General features: G+C 36.9%; 2 protein-coding genes across 3 annotated transcripts in view; both read right to left on the bottom strand.

Annotated features, from left to right (window-relative positions):
- Nucleotides 1-6,608, bottom strand: part of LOC127625948 (ETS domain-containing protein Elk-4-like) — a 33,775-nt gene extending 27,167 nt beyond the window's left edge. For both annotated transcript variants that reach the window (XM_052101443.1, XM_052101442.1), the window contains exons 1-2: nt 5,977-6,608; nt 420-729 (exon numbers count right to left, since the gene is read on the bottom strand). In XM_052101443.1, coding sequence (XP_051957403.1) covers nt 420-626 — 207 coding nt within the window. In that variant the 5' untranslated portion in view covers nt 627-729; nt 5,977-6,608. The remainder of the gene's footprint in view (nt 1-419; nt 730-5,976) is intronic.
- A 5,755-nt stretch (nt 6,609-12,363) lies between these two features.
- Nucleotides 12,364-19,102, bottom strand: LOC127626303 (Krueppel-like factor 15). The gene is made up of 3 exons (XM_052102006.1): nt 18,978-19,102; nt 17,054-18,072; nt 12,364-13,882 (listed from the first exon to the last, which is right to left on the bottom strand). Exons 2-3 carry the CDS (start codon nt 18,007-18,009, stop codon nt 13,714-13,716), a joined length of 1,125 nt encoding a protein of 374 aa, XP_051957966.1. The 5' UTR covers nt 18,010-18,072; nt 18,978-19,102; the 3' UTR covers nt 12,364-13,713.
- Between the last annotated feature and the right edge of the window lie 1,655 nt (nt 19,103-20,757).

Here is a 20,757-nt window from a genome sequence, read left to right as displayed (position 1 = left end):
GAATTTTCAAAGTTTAATATTGAAAGTCTGGGTCCGGGACCAGGCTAAACAATTAAAGCTTTAAATACGTTTCAGTCAGTTTGACTGTGATATTCATATAACAAAAAATAAAAGTGTTAGTTTTAACAAAAATCATACATCCCACCAAGTTTGGAATTGTTTGTTAGGTGTCTTGTCTTGAATATAAAGCACCAAGTTTGAGTAAACAGAAGTGCAAATGAGATTTGAGAGCTAAGGTGGAGGGTGAGAAACATTTCAGTAAATAACAACTTTCTCACACAAGACTATCGTATCATCAGAAGACTTCATACAGATGAGTAAATGATGACTGAATTTAATTTTGTGTACACTATTCCTTGAACTGTGACGTTTTCCCTAACGAGTCTTTTCAGAAATCTGTGCTAGATGATATTACGCACCTTGTCGTAGTAGTAACGCAGAGCCCGGCTGAGCTTGTCATAGTTCATGCTGGGTTTATTCTTGCGGGCACCCCACAATCTGGCCACCTCTTCTGCCTGCAGCAGTTTGAACTCTCCATCCTCATTTGTCCAGCAGATGAGGTGGTCATTGCTGGAGTCCAACAGCAGCTCCAGTAGGAACTGCCACAAGGTCACCGAGCTGTCCATGTTCTCCGTGACTGAGAGATGTGGGAAATGTTGCACGATTCTTTTTATGCTCACAGCCAGGAACACACGTCACGTCATATTGCAGCAAATTTCCTGACAAAGTCTGAAAGATAAAATGATCAAGGTTAGAGCAATATGTGAATGATAATCTCAAAATGGTCAAATTTTGTCCAGTTAATCGGCCTGATTTGGCCATTTAGAATGAGAGTCAACAGCTGATAACTATGCCATATAACGCATTGGATATTCAACAGAACAAAGCACATTTCTTTTTCTGAATTTTGAGTTTGAGCCATTTTAATTCAGCAATGATGTGTGCATCTTACTTGCTAAAAGTAAATTGTAACAGGTTTATATAGGTCAACTTACTTTATAGATATTATATTAAAATACACTGTCGGCCAATAGTTTGGAATAATGTAGATTTTACTCTTATTGAAAGAAATGGGAACTTTTATTCATAAAAGTGGCATTCAACTGATCAAAATGTATAGTCAGGACATTATTAACGTGAAAATGTACTATTACATTAATTAAAAAAAAAAATCAGAACTTCTTAAACCACTTCAAAGAGTTCTCTTCAAAAAAAATACTCCACAATGACAGTTCTGCAGATCTTTGGCATTCTAGCTGTCAGTTGTTCCAGATACTCATTTCACCCCACGCTTCCTGTAGCACTTGCCATAGATGTGGCTGTCTTGTCTGTCACTTCTCATACACCTTACAGTCTAGCTGATCCCACAAGGTGTGGGATGCTCAATGGGGTTAAGATCCATAACACTCTTTTCCAATGATCTGTTGTCCAATGTCTGTGTTTCTTTGTCCACTCTAACCTTTACTTTTTGATTTTTTGTTACAAAAGTTGCTTTCTCTTTGCAATTCTTCCCATATTGCCTGCACCCCTGAGTCTTCTCTTTACTGTTGTACATGAAACTGGTGTTGAGTGGGTAGAATTCAATGAAGCTGTCAGCTGAGGACATGTGAGGCATCTATTTCTCGAACTAGAGACTCTGATGTACTTATCCTCTCGTTAAGTTGTATATCAGGTATTCCACATCTCTTTCTGTCCTTGTTAGAGCTTGTTGTCCTTTGTTTTTGAAGACTGTAGTGTACACCTCTGCAAGAAATCTTCCGTTTTTTGGAATTTTCAAGCATTGTATAGCCTTCATTTCTCAAAACAATGATTGACTGACGAGTTTCTAGAGAAAGAAGTTTTTTTTCAATTTTTTACCTAATATTGATCTTAAGACATGCTAGTCTATTGCATACTGTAAAGTCATAAACTAAAAAAACAAAAAAAACAAAGACGATATTAAGCTTCATTTAACGAAACAAATAGCTTTCAACTGTTTGATATAATGGAAAGTGATTTTCTAGTACATAATTAGCAATTTAGCATGAATACTCAAGGATAAGGTGTTGGAGTGATGGCAGCTGAAAATGGGGCCTGTCTAGGTTAGATCAAAAATGATTGTGAAACCCACTATTTCAAATAGTAATGGTGCTGTTTGTTACATCACTAATATCCTGACTATACTTTAATTCAGCAAAGTGGCATTCAGCTGATCACAAAGTACCAATTTCCTTCCGAAACAGCAAAATCTATACATTATTCCAAACTTTTGTCCACCAGTGTATCTCTATTTACTGCATTAAAAACTCACCAAATAAACAGATAATGCTAGCAAAGGAGAGGCATTATATTCAGGAGCTATTATCAGTGCATTTTCTTGCACAGCAATATGCTGATCAGCTTAAAAAACCTGACATTGTATTAACTTGTGTTTACATTATTCTCTGCTTTTGATGTCAAAGCATAAAGAGTCATGTGCACATTGATAAGCTGGTAAGATCACGATAAAGGCTTTTACATGCACCACGAAATCAGAGCAAAGGGCAAAACTATGTGCCGATTGTTTTTTGCTTAAACCGTTTTGACCCAACCCTGATAAAGGAAAACAGTTTAAGGGGTTTATATGACCTTACATGTTATTGGTTTATTAAGCGGTCACTCAAAATGCTGTGCTGCTCCAAGCATGTTTACATAAATTAGGCTAATAAGCCGACAATTTGTCATCTAGATCATGTAGATCAAGGTCATTTATATTTTTGTCCTTTATCACGATTTTGCGTTGAATTTAAACACCTTCCCAGCAAACAAAAATTTTTTAACAAACATTAGCATATGGTTCCCTTTGGTTATTTTTTTGGGAACCAATTCCTAATGTTCTATGAACGTTCTCTTTACGTTCTTTTTTTTTATATAACCATAAACTAACCTTCCCAGAACATTGCAGGGAGTTTTTTGTGAGACAACCAAGACAAACTTATACAGAATTGTTCTCTAATGGTTATTAAGTTTTTATTTTTCATTTACATTTTTACAAAACATTATAATACTGTATATTTGATCATTTAAACATTTAATTAAATGTAGAAATAAAGATCACAGTTCTTAATGCATTTGAATGTAAATTTTCTGAAAATCATACAAGAATCATATAATTTGTGCCTTCTATCTTCCTATCATACTTGATGTTGATTTGCTATAAGCAATTATAGTTGATTATATAATCATTATTGATGATTACAATAACTAATTATCTATCGATGGCTCCTCTGTTTATTGACGTCGCAGCATGGTTGCAGAAAGGTTCTGGGACATAAGGAGTTACAGTAAAGTTAATGTTAGAAAACCTTACGTTCCCAGAACGTTCTGGCAACCTAAAATTGTTAGTTGGGTTTACCACCATTCTGACCAGCTCATCCAATGTGTGCAAGACATATGGTTTGACATCAATAGCAGAGAACAACTCGATGATTTTAAATCTCATGTAAACACTTTTATTGCATTATCTAATTTTTTGAAATATGCTGATTTTTAGTAGTGTGTTGATGTGCATGTCAACGCATTCATGGAGAATACGCAAACAACCATTACTGACTTTATGAAAATTATTGTTGCGAAGGCCAAATGTGTCATCAAAGACATGGGCTTTTACTACATTTGGGCTTAACAGACCAAATACAGAGTGCCTGAGTCCATAAAAACATGTCAAATATTGACACCATATTCAATAGCAAATGGTATTGACATGTTGATGAGTACTACTGACTGTAGTTTGTGTGTGTGTGTGTGTGTGTGTGTGTGTGTGTGAGAGCAGCTTAAATAAAATATAAATCTGCCTTGACTCATCCAATATCCAGCTGGGAGTTGTGAGAGTGAAAAAAAAAAAACATTCTCCCACATACAATCTAACAGAACAAATATAGAAATACAGAGGCGAGACATGAAAGCTACTTTCAGACTGTAGGGTTTGGGAATTTTAAAATATACGAGTTTAGGGCAAAGTTACCCTATATATATCGTCACAATAATTATATTTTAAGTTAAAAACAGTGGGATGTTGCATGCCTACAGTCATTGAATTCAGGCTGAAAACCATTCAAGAGTCATTTCTTTACACTTAAATGTACTTTATGTATTTTTAGTCTTTACAAACAGTGTAAAGGTGGTACAAAATGTATGAAGTGAGTTATATAATGCATGTAGTAACAATTGTCACATTTTATAGTATACTTTAGTATTCAAAATTGATCCTAGATTTTTCTTTAAGTTCAATATTCTGGCTTGCTGCATGCTCAGAACCATTGCAATAAATATTATCACATTTTATGGTAATACTTTACAACAAGGTGATTTTTGTTAACATTAACATATGCATTACATTCCATAAATGAATAATTAACAATATATTTTCACAGCATTTAATTATCTCAGTTAATGTTAATTTATGAAAATACAACTGCTCATTACTAGTTAATGTTAGCTTATAATACATTAACTAATGTTAACATACACAAATTGTAATTAATACAACTATTAGTGTTTAAATTTACAAAAACCAACATCATTAAGTGCTGTACAAGTATTAACTAATGTAGTTGTTACCTAATGTTAACAAAAACATCCAAAGCGTTACCCATTTTATACTGTAGTTAAACATGTATCTAAACCTTAGTTAATTTACCACTTAAATATGTCATTCAATTACAAAACAAATCACACTGGTCTTTTCACCTCTGGGTAATGTAGGCAACTTTTTTCATTTACCATCTAAATCTTTCATTTAAAAAAATGAAATTACAGATAAACCTGAATGTTCTTGGCCTTGAATTATCATCTTGACTGTATTATCATTTCTCTTGCAGTTCAAAACTATGGAATGTTGCATGCTGATATTCATTGCATAATCCATAATCTATGACACTAGTTATAGACCTCTCAAACTCACTTTTTTGCATTTATCTCTTAATCCTTGTGTGACCTTCGGGACATTTATTTATTTTCAATAATTTTGGCTGTGTTAATGCCAACGGCATACATTTTGCCAAAGGTTAGGTAATACATCTCCTGTGTACACAAAATAGTTACACTCAGGACCTTAAGGACAAAACTGTCCCCACTGAAACTACAATAGTTGATCCCAGTGCCATAAAGAATAATATCATGAATTCTATTCTATTATACTTTCTTTCTGGAGCCCAAACTTAAAAATGTTATATTTTCCACCAGATAGCGCCATTTTTCTCCTGTTTAACCTACGCCGCAAATACAAGCTTTATTCATATTTTCTGTTTGCTGTGTGTGTGTGTGTGTGTGTGTGTGTGTACAACAGTCGCATTATGTAAACAAACTGGAATTCAAAGGGTTAAAATCCTGAAAATGAATGAATATTGGTCATTATTATCAGGACTGATGTTGGTTAAAAAAAATTCTCATTGAAAGTAGAAAATAATATTAATACATAATATTATGATAGCATTTTTTTAACGTGAACATTTTTTTCCTCTAAGGACCTCTGAGTAAAAATGTGTATTGATGCATAAGGATTAAACCAAGTTTAAGACCACATTTAGTCTACAATTACATAGCCTATACTCCAGATCTATCATCCTAAATAAGTATATGCAAACAAGCATTGTAAAATCAGAGGCTGGCAGAACAGTAAAAATCTGACTATTTATGACTTTCAGACCAGTATGTCTTTCTAAAGTCCAAGGGTAAGGTTTATCTGTAAAAATTAATATCATGCAGTAAAATCATTTTGAGCTGCTAATACAAGACCTCCACGTCAATTCAGTCAAATTTTAATCGTGCAGGCGGGTCAAAGTACAAAATCTACGAATATTAGTAGTCCGCAAATCCTGAACTATACTTCCAAATTCAAATAAACCACAAAATGATAAAAAACAAGCCTGAATGTACCACACACCCACACAAAAAAAGTAAACTGCAACCTGCTAGAACTTAGCACAATAGCATCGAGCTGATGTTTGTCAAACTCACCTGAGAGGCTTTGTTTTCTTCATAGGCAGTTTTCCGACAAATCAAAGCAAAAAAGAAAGAAAAAATATATACATTCATATAAGAAGCCGAAAACCGTATGTTTACATCGTGTAAAGATATGTAGTGGTCAGCTAGCTTAGCGTGCTAGCCTGCTATCTAACGTAGTCTTATCAAAGTTCAGACGCATTGAACGAGTTGATTTCAATCGCGTTTAAAACGTTATTTGGTGTATTTACAAACGAAAACGCAAAAAGGAGGCAAAGAAAGAGACAAAGGAAACGCTAAAGTAACTGTCTCTCCATCTCACGTACTCTTATTTTTAGCTGCAGCCTCAAAAACAGGAAGCAACAAGAATCAAGACCACCAGATTAGAACACTTTCATTCCGACAGAGCATAGACACACTGAATAATAATGGCTGAGGGTTCATAAATTAGGTCCAAGCAGTATGAGATGGTTAAAGCGTTAGTATCTTCTAAATGAAGGTTCTGCAGCTCATGAGCGACTAACTGGTACCAGTGAAGTGCAGTGAACAGAAAGACAGACAGACAGACATTCAGACAGACACACAGTCAGACAGACATATAGACAGACATATGCAGAAGAACCCTCAGGGCACCATTTCCATTTACACATCCATTCATTTATAACGATCTCATTGATACACTCTTGTCAAGTGCATAGGAAAAAGTGGCAGTATAAAAGTGTAAATTAATTCAGTCTTCTGTGACCACGCCTTCCAAACAGATTCCAACACTGGGGGGGAAGAAAAAAAACATACAGAAAAAAGCCAACATTCCTGCCTTACAAAATTTGTGATGGATGCTTTCGTAACATTTTCTGGAACATTCTTGTGTGTTTATCGGCCAAAAATGTGTTCTAACATTAACAATATGCATTTGTAAGGAAATAACTGCATTGTACATTCAAACTTGACTACTTAAAAATATCACTTAAATTGTAATTTTTTTCTCTCTCCCCTTTTCTCCCCAATTTTGGTATGCCCAATTCGCTTTGGTGACTCGCCTCAATCCTGGTGACGGAGGACGAATCTCAGTTGCTCCACGTCTGAGACAGTCAATCTGTGCATCTTATAACGTGGCTTGTTGAGCACGTTACCGCGGAGACCTAGCGTATGTGGAGGCTTCACACTATTCTCTGCGGCATCTAAGCACAACTCACCACGCGTCCCACCGAGAGCGAGATCCTCACATTATAGCGACCACGAGGATGTTAAACCAATGTGACTCTTCCCACCCTAGCAACCAGGCCAACTGGTTGCTTAGGAAGCCTAACGAGTCACTCAGCATGCCCGGGATTCGAACTTGTGACTCCAGGTGTGGTAGTCTCAGCATCTTTACTGAGCTTTGTTTAGCTGCAATTCTCTGATTGGTGTATCACTCTCTTCAGGATCATAGCTAGTATAGTTCTTCACCAGAAATTCTGCTATTAAACACAATTTCTAAAAGTTGAAGTTGAAATAACATGGACAGATGGCTTTAATTAAGCAATAAGGCATGAGAGGTCGTGCTCCACTTCACGTCAAACAAAATATTAAGGGTTCATAAATATTCATTAAAAAAATATAGATTTTGTAGGTTTTTTCAGAAACTATTTAGAGAGATGCTTTATCGTGAATAAAGCACAGCTGTTGACTAATCAGCATCCAGCACTGGAACAATTCACTTTATAATAGAAGCATATACCAATAGAAGCAACGACCTCTGAGCTCATAGCAAGTCCATCTTGAAAGGTTTATAAGTTACTGTTAAGAATGAATCGCCTATGGCAAAATGGAATGGGATATTTACTTCAGGAACCCGAGTGTTACGCTCTTTTCCTGCAGAGAGGTTTTTGTCTGGTATCATACTGCACATCCCTTACTTAATCCCAAATTACTGTACTTACATGGTCATGACAGGGAAATTATACATAACTTTACACAAAGTTAGTAAGCGATTATTTTTTTTACGTTAGTCTCATGTAAACATGGATAAGGTTAAAATATTGTGGCTACAAACCAAAACATTATAACATTTATTTCAGTTCTCCATTGTAAGTAGATTTCAGCAAATTCGATTTTTGCATGTTTTTACAAATTGAGAGATGGGTAAAAATAGCATGTCACACATCTTGAATATGAATTTAATATTTCTGATTAGAATTATCCAGACCTTAAAAGCAACATGTCACAGCTTATTCAAAAGATTGCTTTTTTTTTTTTTTACTTTATTTTCTTACATAGGAAAATAGCATTTTTCATTCCAATATATAGCCTAAATTTGACCAACTATATGGTATGAGAGCAGCTATAGTTGGATGGGCTGGTAAATAAAACCTGTTAATGCATTAACATGATGTTGCATGTAAAGGAAATAATTTAAAGTTTTTATTGAGATGAGGGTGACAGCAGAGAATCAAGGATGAGCCCTTGTCATAATTCCCAAAACAGACAGATTTCTTAAAAAAAGAAGAGAACAAGGAAAATATCATATAAAAACAGGAGTGCGTGATAATACTAGTTGAAACACTAGTTTTCTTGGTGTGAAAAGGATGATGTTCCTACTTGATCATTCAGAAATCTTACAACAGCTACAAATGTTAGAGTATTATTGATTCCAGATACTAAGTAGAGTGTAGAGCACCCAGTTATCTGCGGAAACAGAACATAAAATGCATATAGTAGTTGAACTTAAAGCAATAGTTCATGCAAAAATGAACATACCGTCATCATTTACTCACCTGTTCCAAACCTGTATGACTTTCTGTGGTATAGAAGTGGTACATTTTCTTTTTTTTTATTAATTATACAGTACTTGAAAAAAAATGCACCTTTTATGTTCCATGGAAACTTTTATGTTCAGGTTTGGAACAACAGGAGTTGAGGCCGCTGCCATTTTGGTTCTTTTTACATGATGTCCAGATGACCACGTCAAAGATTCCATAGAATTCTGAGTTTGTAATTATGAGTTCTATGAAGAGATGGATGTTTTTTACATGTCAGAATCTTGTAATTACAATTATTCTGACATGACGTGAACGGTCTTTACAAGTCAAAATCTCATAATTACGATATTATGTGATCGGTTTTTACAAGTCGGAATCTCGTAAATACAGTAATTTCGATGATCAGTTTTGAATCTTGTAATCAGGGCTGGATTGGTAATCTGGCATACTGGGCATTTTTCCGCTGGGCCGGCCCACTTTGGGGCCGATCAGGGGCGGACTGGCCATCGGGAGAACCGGGAGGGCCAGTGGGCCATCCGCGGAATGGGCCGCCGTGTTATGCAGAATGGGCCACAAAACGGCACCGCTATATGCCTAAGGGGACAGCGATATGCAGAAAAGAGACCCCACCCCGCCACCCAACAACTTTTGGGCCAGTTTCTATGTAAAATCCCAGGACGATTTCTCTTCCCAGTCCACCCCGCTTGTAATTATGGTAGTTCCAACATTACGTAAATGGATTTTACATGTCGGAATCTCATAATTTCGATATGATGTGAATGGTTTTTACAAGTCGGAATCTCGTAATTATGATAATTCCAACATATTGTGAGCAGTTTTTACCAATCGGAATCTCGCAATTATGATAATTCCGACAAAACTTGACCGGTTTTTACATGTCAGAATATCAGAATTACAGTAAATCTGACACATAATGTTAATGGTTTGCACAAGTCAGAATCTCGTAATTACGGTAATCCTACGGATGTACTATCGAAGTCTTTTTCAGAAATGGTCCAAAAATACAGTAAAACACTCTTACTGAGGCAATTAAAATAGTGGCACAAGGTTTGAAACAACATGAGTGTGTGTAAATGATGACAGAATTTTCATCTTTGGGTAAACTCTCTCTTTAAGACCAGATGTTAAAAGGCAAAATGTCAAGAGTTTGACAGGAAAAAGGAAATTCACCTCCATGTGGTAGATTAATTTGAAACTTCTCAAATTGGACACTAGAGCATTGTTCCAAGGATGAAGTCTTCAATGACGTATCGGTTATATGATGTCCAGATAGCTGCATTTCATCAGGAAGCGATAAGATGCCAGTTTTTTTGCGACCAGTTCACATGTCCCCAGTGATTTAGCTTATCAACTGTGACGGCACTAAGTAGAAAATGCATTGATCTTATGCAAAGCATATTACGAAGTCATAAAGGAAACAATTTTCTTTGCGTGATTACAAATCTTAGAGAAAATTGTTTCTAGCTTATGTTTTACAGAACATCAGTTCGTTCTTACATGTAGTGATTTTATCCATTACATTGTTATCCACAATATCCATCCATGTCTATATCCATAAGTATTCCATAGTCCCATAAACAGGCAGGATTCTGGTTTGGCATTTACTCTCAATACAATGAGAGAGATGAGGCACAAGTAAATGTGGAAAGCAACTTGATGCACAAATACTTTTCAGCTGGTGCAGGGATGTGATTGAGCCAAGAACATTTCTGATTGTGATTGGATTTGCGCAGGGTAGGGGGCGGGGACTAAAAAAATATTATAAAGAGCATAAAAACCTTAAATATATTTTTAAATATTGTGACGTCTCACAAACAATTGCCTTGGACCTATTCTTGCAATAAGTAAGAATTATAAGAGCTATATTCCACAAAAGTCATTTAATAGTGTTAGGCTATATACAGGTCCTTCTCAAAAAATGTGCATATTGTGATAAAGGTCATTATTTTCCATAATGTAATGATAAAAATTAAACTTTCATATATTTTAGATTCATTGCACACCAACTGAAATATTTCAGGTCTTTTATTGTTTTAATACTGATGATTTTGGCATACAGCTCATGAAAACCCAAAATTCCTCAAAAAATTAGCATATCATGAAAAGGGTCTCTAAACGAGCTATTAACCTAATCATCTGAATCAACTAATTAACTCTAAACACCTGCAAAAGATTCCTGAGGCTTTTAAAAACTCCCAGCCTGTTTCAATACTCAAAACCGCAATCATGGGTAAGACTGCCGACCTGACTGCTGTCCAGAAGGCCATCATTGACACCCTCAAGCAAGAGGGTAAGACACAGAAAGAAATTTCTGAACAAATAGTCTGTTCCCAGAGTGCTGTATCAAGGCACCTCAGTGGGAAGTCTGTGGGAAGGAAAAAGTGTGGCAAAAACGCTGCACAACGAGAAGAGGTGACCGGACCCTGAGGAAGATTGTGGAGAAGGACCCGATTCCAGACCTTGGGGACCTCGCGGAAGCAGTGGACTGAGTCTGGAGTAGAAACATCCCCGCATTCCCCAGGTCAAGCCACTTTTGAACCAGAAACAGCTGCAGAGCGCCTGACCTGGGCTACAGAGAAGCAGCACTGGACTGTTGCTCAGTGGTCCAAAGTACTTTTTCGGATGAAAGCAAATTTTGCATGTCATTCGAAATCAAGGTGCCAGAGTCTGGAGGAAGACTGGGGAGAAGGAAATACCAAAATGCCTGAAGTCCAGTGTCAAGTACCCACAGTCAGTGATGGTCTGGGGTGCCATGTCAGCTGCTGGTGTTGGTCCACTGTGTTTTATCAAGGGCAGGGTCAATGCAGCTAGCTATCAGGAGATTTTGGAGCACTTCATGCTTCCATCTGCTGAAAAGCTTTATGGAGATGAAGATTTCATTTTTCAGCACGACCTGGCACCTGCTCACAGTGCCAAAACCACTGATAAATGGTTTACTGACCATGGTATTACTGTGCTCAACTGGCCTGCCAACTCTCCTGACCTGAACCCCATAGAGAATCTGTGGGATATTGTGAAGAGAAAGTTGAGAGACGCAAGACCCAACACTCTGGATGAGCTTAAGGCCGCTATCGAAGCATCCTGGGCCTCCATAACACCTCAGCAGTGCCACAGGCTGATTGCCTCCATGCCACGCCGCATTGAAGCAGTCATTTCTGCAAAAGGATTCCCGACCAAGTACTGAGTGCATAACTGAACATAATTATTTGAAGGTTGACTTTTTTTTTGGTATTAAAAACACTTCTTTTATTGGTCGGATGAAATATGCTAATTTTTTGAGATAGGAATTTTGGGTTTTCATGAGTTGTATGCCAAAATCATCAGTATTAAAACAATAAAAGACCTGAAATATTTCAGTTGGTGTGCAATGAATCTAAAATATATGAAAGTTTAATTTTTATCATTACATTATGGAAAATAATGACCTTTATCACAATATGCTAATTTTTTGAGAAGGACCTATAATGAATCAAATGAAAAAATGTCCAGGTTATAGATAACCCCAAATATTCATATAAATATTTTAAGAGCTTATTTTTAGAACCATTAAAAAAAAAATGCATTGTGAAATTAAGTACATTTCCATCAAAATTCTCATTAACGAAATCTGATTTTCATTGTTATTAATGCTAATAAATATTCTCATTACCGTAATAAAGTCATAAATCATCTTGTCTGAATATTTTAATAACTGTAATTTACAAATCTACTTTACAAATGAAATAATCCAAAAATAAAAAGAATTGACAGAATTAGTTTTTCGCATTCCAGTAATGAGAATTTTTTTACGATATTTTTTTCTGCATAACCCTTACATATGCTAAGTTTTACGAAAGCAAAAAAATCTTCGCAGTGCTAAAAAAAAGGCTGCATTTTCTTTAAACAATAGAATAAAATAATAACATATTTTGCATATCATCACAAGGCTTCATTTCTTTAAGCACATTTTGCTCAAACTCATTACCGCAATGTGGATTAAAATCTCATTCTCGTTACTGTAATACAGTAATAAAAATCATACTGTCAGGACACAATTTTGTGTTTTTTTAAGATCAGCTAAATTAAATTCAGTAAAACAAATACTATGATGATTTACACGTATATTTCTACTTTAAAAATGTACTTTAATTTGAAAAAATTATTTAATAGAAAAAACCATTACAGAATATTGTTTTTCACAATACAGTAATGAGAATTCTCTATTTTATCTAACCCTAACATATACTGAATTTTTATGAAATCAATGCAAACAAATAAATAAAATAATAATAATCTAATGGTCCTAAAACAGGATTAATTTTCTTAAAGAAAAATTTAACTTCATTCGATTTTGGGGTGAAATATGACCCGAGCATGTTTTGACCATTTTCAAGAGATTCAGCGCATAATGACACCAATATTATGCATGACAATGAATATTATCATAGCCTAAATCAAAGTGCATATTTTCTCAATTTAATTGAAAAGTAAGGGAAATTCTGCAGCGTTTTGTCTTTAGTTAACACACTAAAGCCAACCAAAATACTGAACTGTTTAGATTTCCACCTGGTTAGACCTAGGCTATAACACAATATTCACAAAATATACACTAAAAGACATTCTCCAATAATTTTCCATTTTGTCCTTTACATTTCCACAATTTCTGTAACATCTATTTAAAGGCAAATCCCAAAATCTGCTGTAGCTAAACCTGTAGCTTTCCACAAATAATGGACGAAAATGTGATGAAATTGGACGTGAGCCTGACTTTAGCCCACCGCTAAAGCCAGATATCCGCTTTGAGCTTAACAATCACATCCCTGAGTTTCAAGTTAGCTGACTGCAGCACCAAGAAAAACAAACATCTGGATAAACTATAAAAAGTGGTGGAGGAAAGAGAGACAAAAATGAAGGCGAAGGGTTACAGCTTGTGAGCCCGTTTCGATACCATAGCTTTCCGTCTAGAACTTGAACGATTGAGAGACTCCAGGTTTGTCAGTTGATCCGAGGGTCAGATGTTTGCCCGAACCAGTCTGCCGGCACATGGACCCCGGTGCACCTTGGTGTGTTTGGATAGGTGGTCGCTCCTGGCAAACTTTTTGTCGCACATTGTGCACTCGTAAGGCTTGACTCCCGAGTGAGAGCGCCGATGGCGAGACAGCTCATCAGAGCGAGAGAACCTTTGAAGTGGAAAACACAAACATCAGCTCATGCTGGAAGATACTCTTGCTTGTTTGTTTAATTAATTAAGGGCGCAATTACAGTCTTTGATGTTAATTTGTGCACTACGTATATTAAACTGACCCTTCACTAAGCCAGCATTAAAAACTTATTCTCTTTTTCTAATGTTATGCTGCGTTCGTGTCGTGTCGGAATTACAGTAAATACGAAATGCCAACTCTGAGATTCAACTCAAGAGCTATCCACAGTTTTCCTAAGCACTGGGCAGCGCCATGATGATTCTAATTGCCTGTTTTCTATTTCTGTTCTTGAGACACCATGAAAAAACAGCTAAAACGAGCAATCCAGAGGAGAACAACCACCATTTAAGAGTTACTTCAAACTCAACTTTTGCAGTTGTTGGCTGACATATTCAGAATAATTAATGATATCAATATAAATAAACTCGGACCATCCCTTCATGTAATACACACACTCAGGTGAGGCACTGTCTTTAAAGAAATGGTCATCTCGACTCTGTTTTTTGACCCTTTTTACAAATATAACACCTTAAACTTTTCACAACCAACTAAATATATACAACGATGCAAGTGAAAACACCGGAGACTGGAAATTGAAAACAGTAAAATCGTGAAGCGTTTACGTGTTCACGGTGGATTCATGTCCACTGACATTTGTTTCTATGGCAGCACTCACACAGTGCATCCAGAAAGTATTCACAGCGCTTCACTTTTTCCACATATTGTTATGTTACAGCCTTATTCCAAAATGTATTAAATTAATTATTTTCCTCTACAAACAATACTCAATAATGACATTGTGAAAGTTTGTTTGAACGCTCAATACTTTGTCGAAGCACCTTTGGCACCAATTACAGCCTCAAGTCTTTTTGAGTATGATGCTACAAGCTTGGCACACCTATTTTTGGGCAGTTTCTCCTTTGCAGGACCTCTCAAGCTCCATCAGGTTGGATGGGGAGCATCGATGCACAGCCATTTTCAGATCTCTCCAGAGATGTTCAATCGGGTTTAAGTCTGGTCTCTGGCTGGGCCACTCAAGGACATTCACAGAGTTGTCCCGTAGCCACTCCTTTGTTATCTTGGCTGTGTGCTTAGGGTCGCTGTCCTGTTGGAAGATGAACCTTCACCCCAATCTGAGGTCCAGAGCGCTCTGGAGCAGGTTTTCATCAAGGATGTCTCTGTACATTGTTGCATTCATCTTTCCCTCGATCCTGACTAGTCTCCCAGTTCCTGCCGCTGAAAAAAATCCCCAAAGCATGATGTGACCACCACCATGCTTCACTGTAGGGATGGTATTGGCCAGGTGATGAGCGGTGCCTGGTTTCCTCCAAACATGACGCTTGCCATTGCGGCCAAAGAGTTCAATATTTGATTCATCAGACCAGAGAATTTTGTTTCTCATGGTCTGAAAGTCCTTCAGGAGCCTTTTGGCAAACTCCAGGCGGGCTATCATGTGCATTTTACTGAGGAGTGGATTCCGTCTGGCCACTCAACAATACAGGCCTGATTGGTGGAGTGCTGTAGAGATGGTTGTTCTTCTGGAAGGTTCTCCTCTCTCTACAGAGAAATGCTGGAGCTCTGTCAGAGTGACCATCAGGTTCTTGGTCACCTCCCTGTCTAAGGCCCAGGATCAGTTTAGCCGGGCGGCCAGCTCTAGGAAGAGTCCTGGTGCCTCCAAACTTCTTCCATTTACGGATGATGGAGGCCACTTTGCTCATTGGGACCTTCAATGCTGCAGAATTTTTTCTGTACCCTTCCCCTGATCTGTGCCTCGATACAATCCTGTCTCGGAGGTCTACAGACAATTCTTTGGACTTCATGGCTTGGTTTCTGCTCTGACATGCACTGTTAACTGTGAGACCTTATATAGACAGGTGTGTGCCTTTCCAAATCATGTCCAATCAACTGAATTTACCACAGGTGGACTCCAATCAAGTTGTAGAAACATCTCAAAGATGATCAGTGGAAACAGGATGCACCTGAGCTCAATTTTGAGAGTTATGGCAAAGGCTGTGAATACTTATGTACATGTGATTTTTTTTGTTTTTTATTTTTAATAAATTTGCAAAGATTTCAAACAAACTTCTTTCACGTTGTCGTCATGGGGTATTGTTTTTATATCAATTTAATCAATTTTGGAATAAGGCTGTAACATAACAAAATGTGGGAAAAGTGCTGTGAATACTTGCCGGATGCACTGTATCCCCAAAACTTATCCATGTGTGGCTTTGTTGTTGATTACAGCAAAATATTTAAATCACAACATGAATTCACCTCTATATGTTTTCGCAAAGTGTTTAAGTAACAGTTGCTATTTTTTTTTTGTACATCAAACAGAAATCTAAACTACCTTTAATGTTGAGGTTCTTTATATGACGTCACAATGGTCAAGTTGCAACTTTCATAGAATTGTGAGTTTACAACTTGTAATCATAATTTCTACAAAAACATAAATGTTTTTATAATATGGAATCTCATACTTACAGTAACTCTGACATAACATGAATGGTTTTTACAACTAAACATCTCGTAATTACAGTAATCGACATGATTTGAATGTTTTTTACAAGTCGGAATTTTGCAATTGCGATAATTCCGAAATGACGTGAACTGCTTTTACAAGTCAGAATCTCGTAATTACGACATGACGTGAAGACTATGAAAGTCCTGTGTTTTTGGAATGTTTGAAACTGAATTTTACAGAAACTACCCCAAAATATGGTAAAATATTGTTGCCACCTGCCACCGAACTCACCGAAGACACTCAGAGAGAATGTATGAAGTATTTTTTTCTGCGTAATTTGTTTAAAGAAAAAGAGCAGATATAAAATGCTGCACAATGTCACACTTCCTTCCAGCCCACATATAAGTAATATACATTAAATTTTTAACATTTTCAGCACATTTAATCGAAAATTAACGCTTTTATGGAAATCTCCAATTTATTTCCTTGAGACATTCTATAAAACTTTTCAGAGCAAGTAAAAGTAAACAAGATGGGTAAATCTTAGCGAAGGGATACATAATCATAAAAGTATGACACAGAAGCTGAAAAATAACACATTTAGAGTTCACATCAAGTAAATGACTCACTTTTGACTTTCAAGTAGTTACATTTTATGACAAAATTAAAGTATCAACAATACTTACCTCCACCCACAGTCTGGCCAGCTGCACAGGTAGGGCTTCTCACCCGTATGCCTACGGAAATGAGCTTTCAGGTGGCTGCTCTTGGTGTACATCTTCTCACACCCTGGGTGAGAGCACTTATGTACCCTCAGGGTTTCTGTGGAGGACCTGGATGGACGCGGTGTGATGGCTTTGACCAGGCTTGTGCCCGCAATTCCAACCGCCCTTACTGTGATCGGCAGGGGGGCGATCTTCACATACTTTTGGTCTTGGTTCACAACCTCACCCATGATGGGGAAGAAAGTAGTAGAGTGCACCTGTGGTGAAAGTAGGGTAATGTTCTGTGCCCCATGGAAACCAAGCACCAGGTGGGCCAATCGGATCCCATTAGAGACGCCACTTTGAGTGTCTGGCTGCGGAAGGGCGTGGCTTAGCTGGAGAGGTTGCAACTGCAGCACCAATGGAGCCCCAACAAGCACTGGAGCAGCACTCGATGTGGCGGTAACACTCTGAGTCGCAGGTGGCGTTGGTGTAGAAGATTTCGGACCTGCATCGCTGTGGTCACTAGTGAAAGACAGTTGCACTGGAGGGACTTTGTCCTTCGCCCCTTCTTCTGGACTTGGAGGAGCATCTTTCACCGGCTCCATCTTCTCCAATAGGAACTCCTCAATGTCCTCCAGGGTTGGAGAGAAGGTGCTGGGGAGCTGCGATATAAAATCAGGCAGCTTGGGTGGCTGGACCAACCAGTCCTCAGTGGAGTCAAAAAAGATTTGCAGCGGCCCTTCCTCATACTCCTCAACGGGGCTGAAGCTGAGCTGAGCTGCAGCATCTATGGTTTCGGGACTGGAGCAAGAGAAGGAACTGCCCTGCTCACTGCTGTCGCTGCCACCCACCTCTATGAAGGGTATGGTGGCCAAGACATGGTCCGCAAACAATTCATTAGCAGTAGCCACCGCTTTGTCGCTTATGGAGACCATTTGTTGGTGTGCAGCTCAGAAGAAGGGTGAAGGGGTCACCAACGAGCGCCACGTTTGTAAACACTACAACAAAATGACAGTAAGAAATGGGAAAATGTATTCATATACAGTGGAACCAAAATGTGTCTACATTTTACCCACACTTTAAAGTTCATCTCACAAAAAACATTTTCTCCACAGTAGTTTCACCCCAAACTCAAAAGAATAAAACTACGAAATTATATTTTTCATACAAAATTTATGACGTTTCTTGTTTTAAACGTTTTCTTGTAATTACAATTATTTTCAATAATGATTCTCATAACTGTAATTCAGTATTTTTTACACTGCATTACAGAAAACAATACTGTAATACAATGGGTTTTTTTATTATTTAAACAGCATGACTTATAAATGCTTTAAATTGTCATGAACATAATACCACAACATATTTATTTTAATTACGTGGTGAAATATGAAGGTTTCAAAATAGCATAACTAATTATCAAACCAAGTTGTGATCCTTTTATTAAAATTAATATAAGGATCACTTTTTTTTGCATGTGCCACTTGATTTTAAATTTTGTGTATATAACTAATGCAATGAAAATGCATATTCAAAAGTGTGTCATAAGTATCCAAATACTTTTTGGGGCCAGCATTTGCATACACAATCCCAGTACCTATTAGAAACATTGCCATGCTTTCAGAGATTAAACCACAGAGGTTTAATCGCTAAAAGGGGAGGGGCTGCTTAAAAAACCATCACAACACAAAAACACTCAGGATTTCCGTGCACACTAGTACAGTACGCAACGGGAAAACTGCACAAGCAAATACCCAAAAAGAAACTGACTGTATATTACACCAATTCTCAACTATACCGTGCATATACACGAGGCACAAGACATGTGTTTGAGATAAGTGCGTCAGCGGGGCAGGAAAACAGGCCTGCCAACAATTACATTTGTATATTTCTAGAACATTACCTTGAGTTAATATGGATTGAAACGACCAAACTGTGGATATGCGACATAGGATGAGTCCCGATGTCCCTTTCGCTATTATTGCTGGAAAGAACATCGTCCTTGCCACGGATCCATGTTGGCATTTTTCAGCGAGGCCTGTCACATGACACGCATCGAAATGCACTCGAGGGCACGGATCCGATTCCTCGCCTCTGATTGGTGGCGCGGACGGGGGCTCGCTCCGAAACTAAGTACGTGGTTGGAGTAAACGAATCATGAATTATTTATGAGCACTCGAAAAACATCCAAAAGAGAGCAAGATATGTAAAAAAAAAATTAAAAACAATACCCCGATACTATGCATTTCTGCAGTGCATATTTAAATACAGGCGTTTCTTCATTATTATACTTTTAATATTTAAAAAGTGTAAATATACATATTTAAAGGTGAACATTCTCATTAAAAAAGTGTAACTCCTAAAGACATTAATTGTAATTTGTTTTTCTTTTCTAGTCTCTACAGATTTCTAAAAGTAGGCCTAACATGTTGCTGTGTTTTGAACAAGCATATGGTGTTTTGACCATTTTATAATTTGAATTATTCATTTTTTTACATTTTATCTTTGAATGCACGAATAACAAGTCTTAGAACTTACACTACCAATCAAAATTTATAAAAGTTATATAAGACACACCAACTCATTCTTTATTATTACTATTTTCCACATTTTAGAGTAATAGTAAAGTCTTCAAAACTTTGAAATAGCACAAATGGTAGTATGGGTATTACACTTATATTTATATTTTTTAAATACATAAATATTTTATCTTATATTTTAGCTTCCTCAAAGTAGCCATGCTTTAAATAGATAATAGCAACGATAAGCTTATGTGAGTGTAAATCTATCAGTTTTGGCAATAGCTGCATAAATGAAAACTGCTGTTATAATACCACAAGATGGCAGTAGCTTAAAAAAAGAACCTAGTAATCCTCCAAGACAGTGGAAAACTTGCCTATTTTCAGAATAGCAAACAACCTACTACTCATACTATTTCTATTTCTGCAGCCTATTGAACATACATCTGCTGTAAAATATGTTTTAACTTAATTTTTTTATTCATTATTCTATCAGACTACCAAAAAGTAAAGAGACTTTACATTTAAATATCTGTTGTAGTTTGCAAGAAAACTGCTCATATGCGATGTGATGGTCATGTGACAACAATATCAAATATAACTGGTTAAACATTTATAGTTGCATAATGACATTATTATGATATAAAAAAAAATAGGTTAGTACACAGAATATTCTGCACAATATTGACAAGATAGTAAACTAGTATTAGTATTCCATTCAGAAGTTCAAATCGAGAGTATGGCATTTTGGCAAATGTTTAAAAGAACATTTGCAAACTGCATGTGCAAAATACTGCATAGCTATGGTAGTATTAGGGTGGGCAGAGATCCCGTTTTTTCTGGGACAGTCTTGTATTTAAGCACTTTTCTTGTGTCCCAGCTAATTCTGGAAAAAAACATGTTTTGTCCCGTATTTCCCCTCTCCTAAAATGTCTCTGTCGACTATGCAGCTTTCTCAGTCACGTAAGTATTCTAATCAAAGGTAGCCATGGATACGGATTGTAAAGCCAATAAAATCCCCTATCAATAGATGTCCAGTTAGTGAACTGATTGAAGAGTCAGTCTGAAAGAGCACACAGATGAAATTGCGGCTGGAAAATGTCAAGGAAGTTTGCATGTACTTTTTTTTTTATGAGGATCTCCAAAAAGAGTTTACATTTCTCA

Source organism: Xyrauchen texanus, chromosome 32 (assembly GCF_025860055.1).
Source record: "Xyrauchen texanus isolate HMW12.3.18 chromosome 32, RBS_HiC_50CHRs, whole genome shotgun sequence".
Lineage (NCBI taxonomy): Eukaryota > Metazoa > Chordata > Actinopteri > Cypriniformes > Catostomidae > Xyrauchen > Xyrauchen texanus.
The sequence above is the reverse complement of the archived record's forward strand: the minus strand, read 5'-3'. Positions and strand labels throughout refer to the sequence as shown.

Coding starts and splice junctions, on each gene's coding strand:
- LOC127626303 (XM_052102006.1), bottom strand. CDS start 18,009: ATGGTCTCCATAAGCGACAAAGCGGTGGCTACTGCTAATGAATTGTTT. Junction 13,883..17,053: donor TGGCCAGACTGTGGGTGGAG/GTAAGTATTGTT, acceptor TCCACTTCAAAG/GTTCTCTCGCTCTGATGAGC.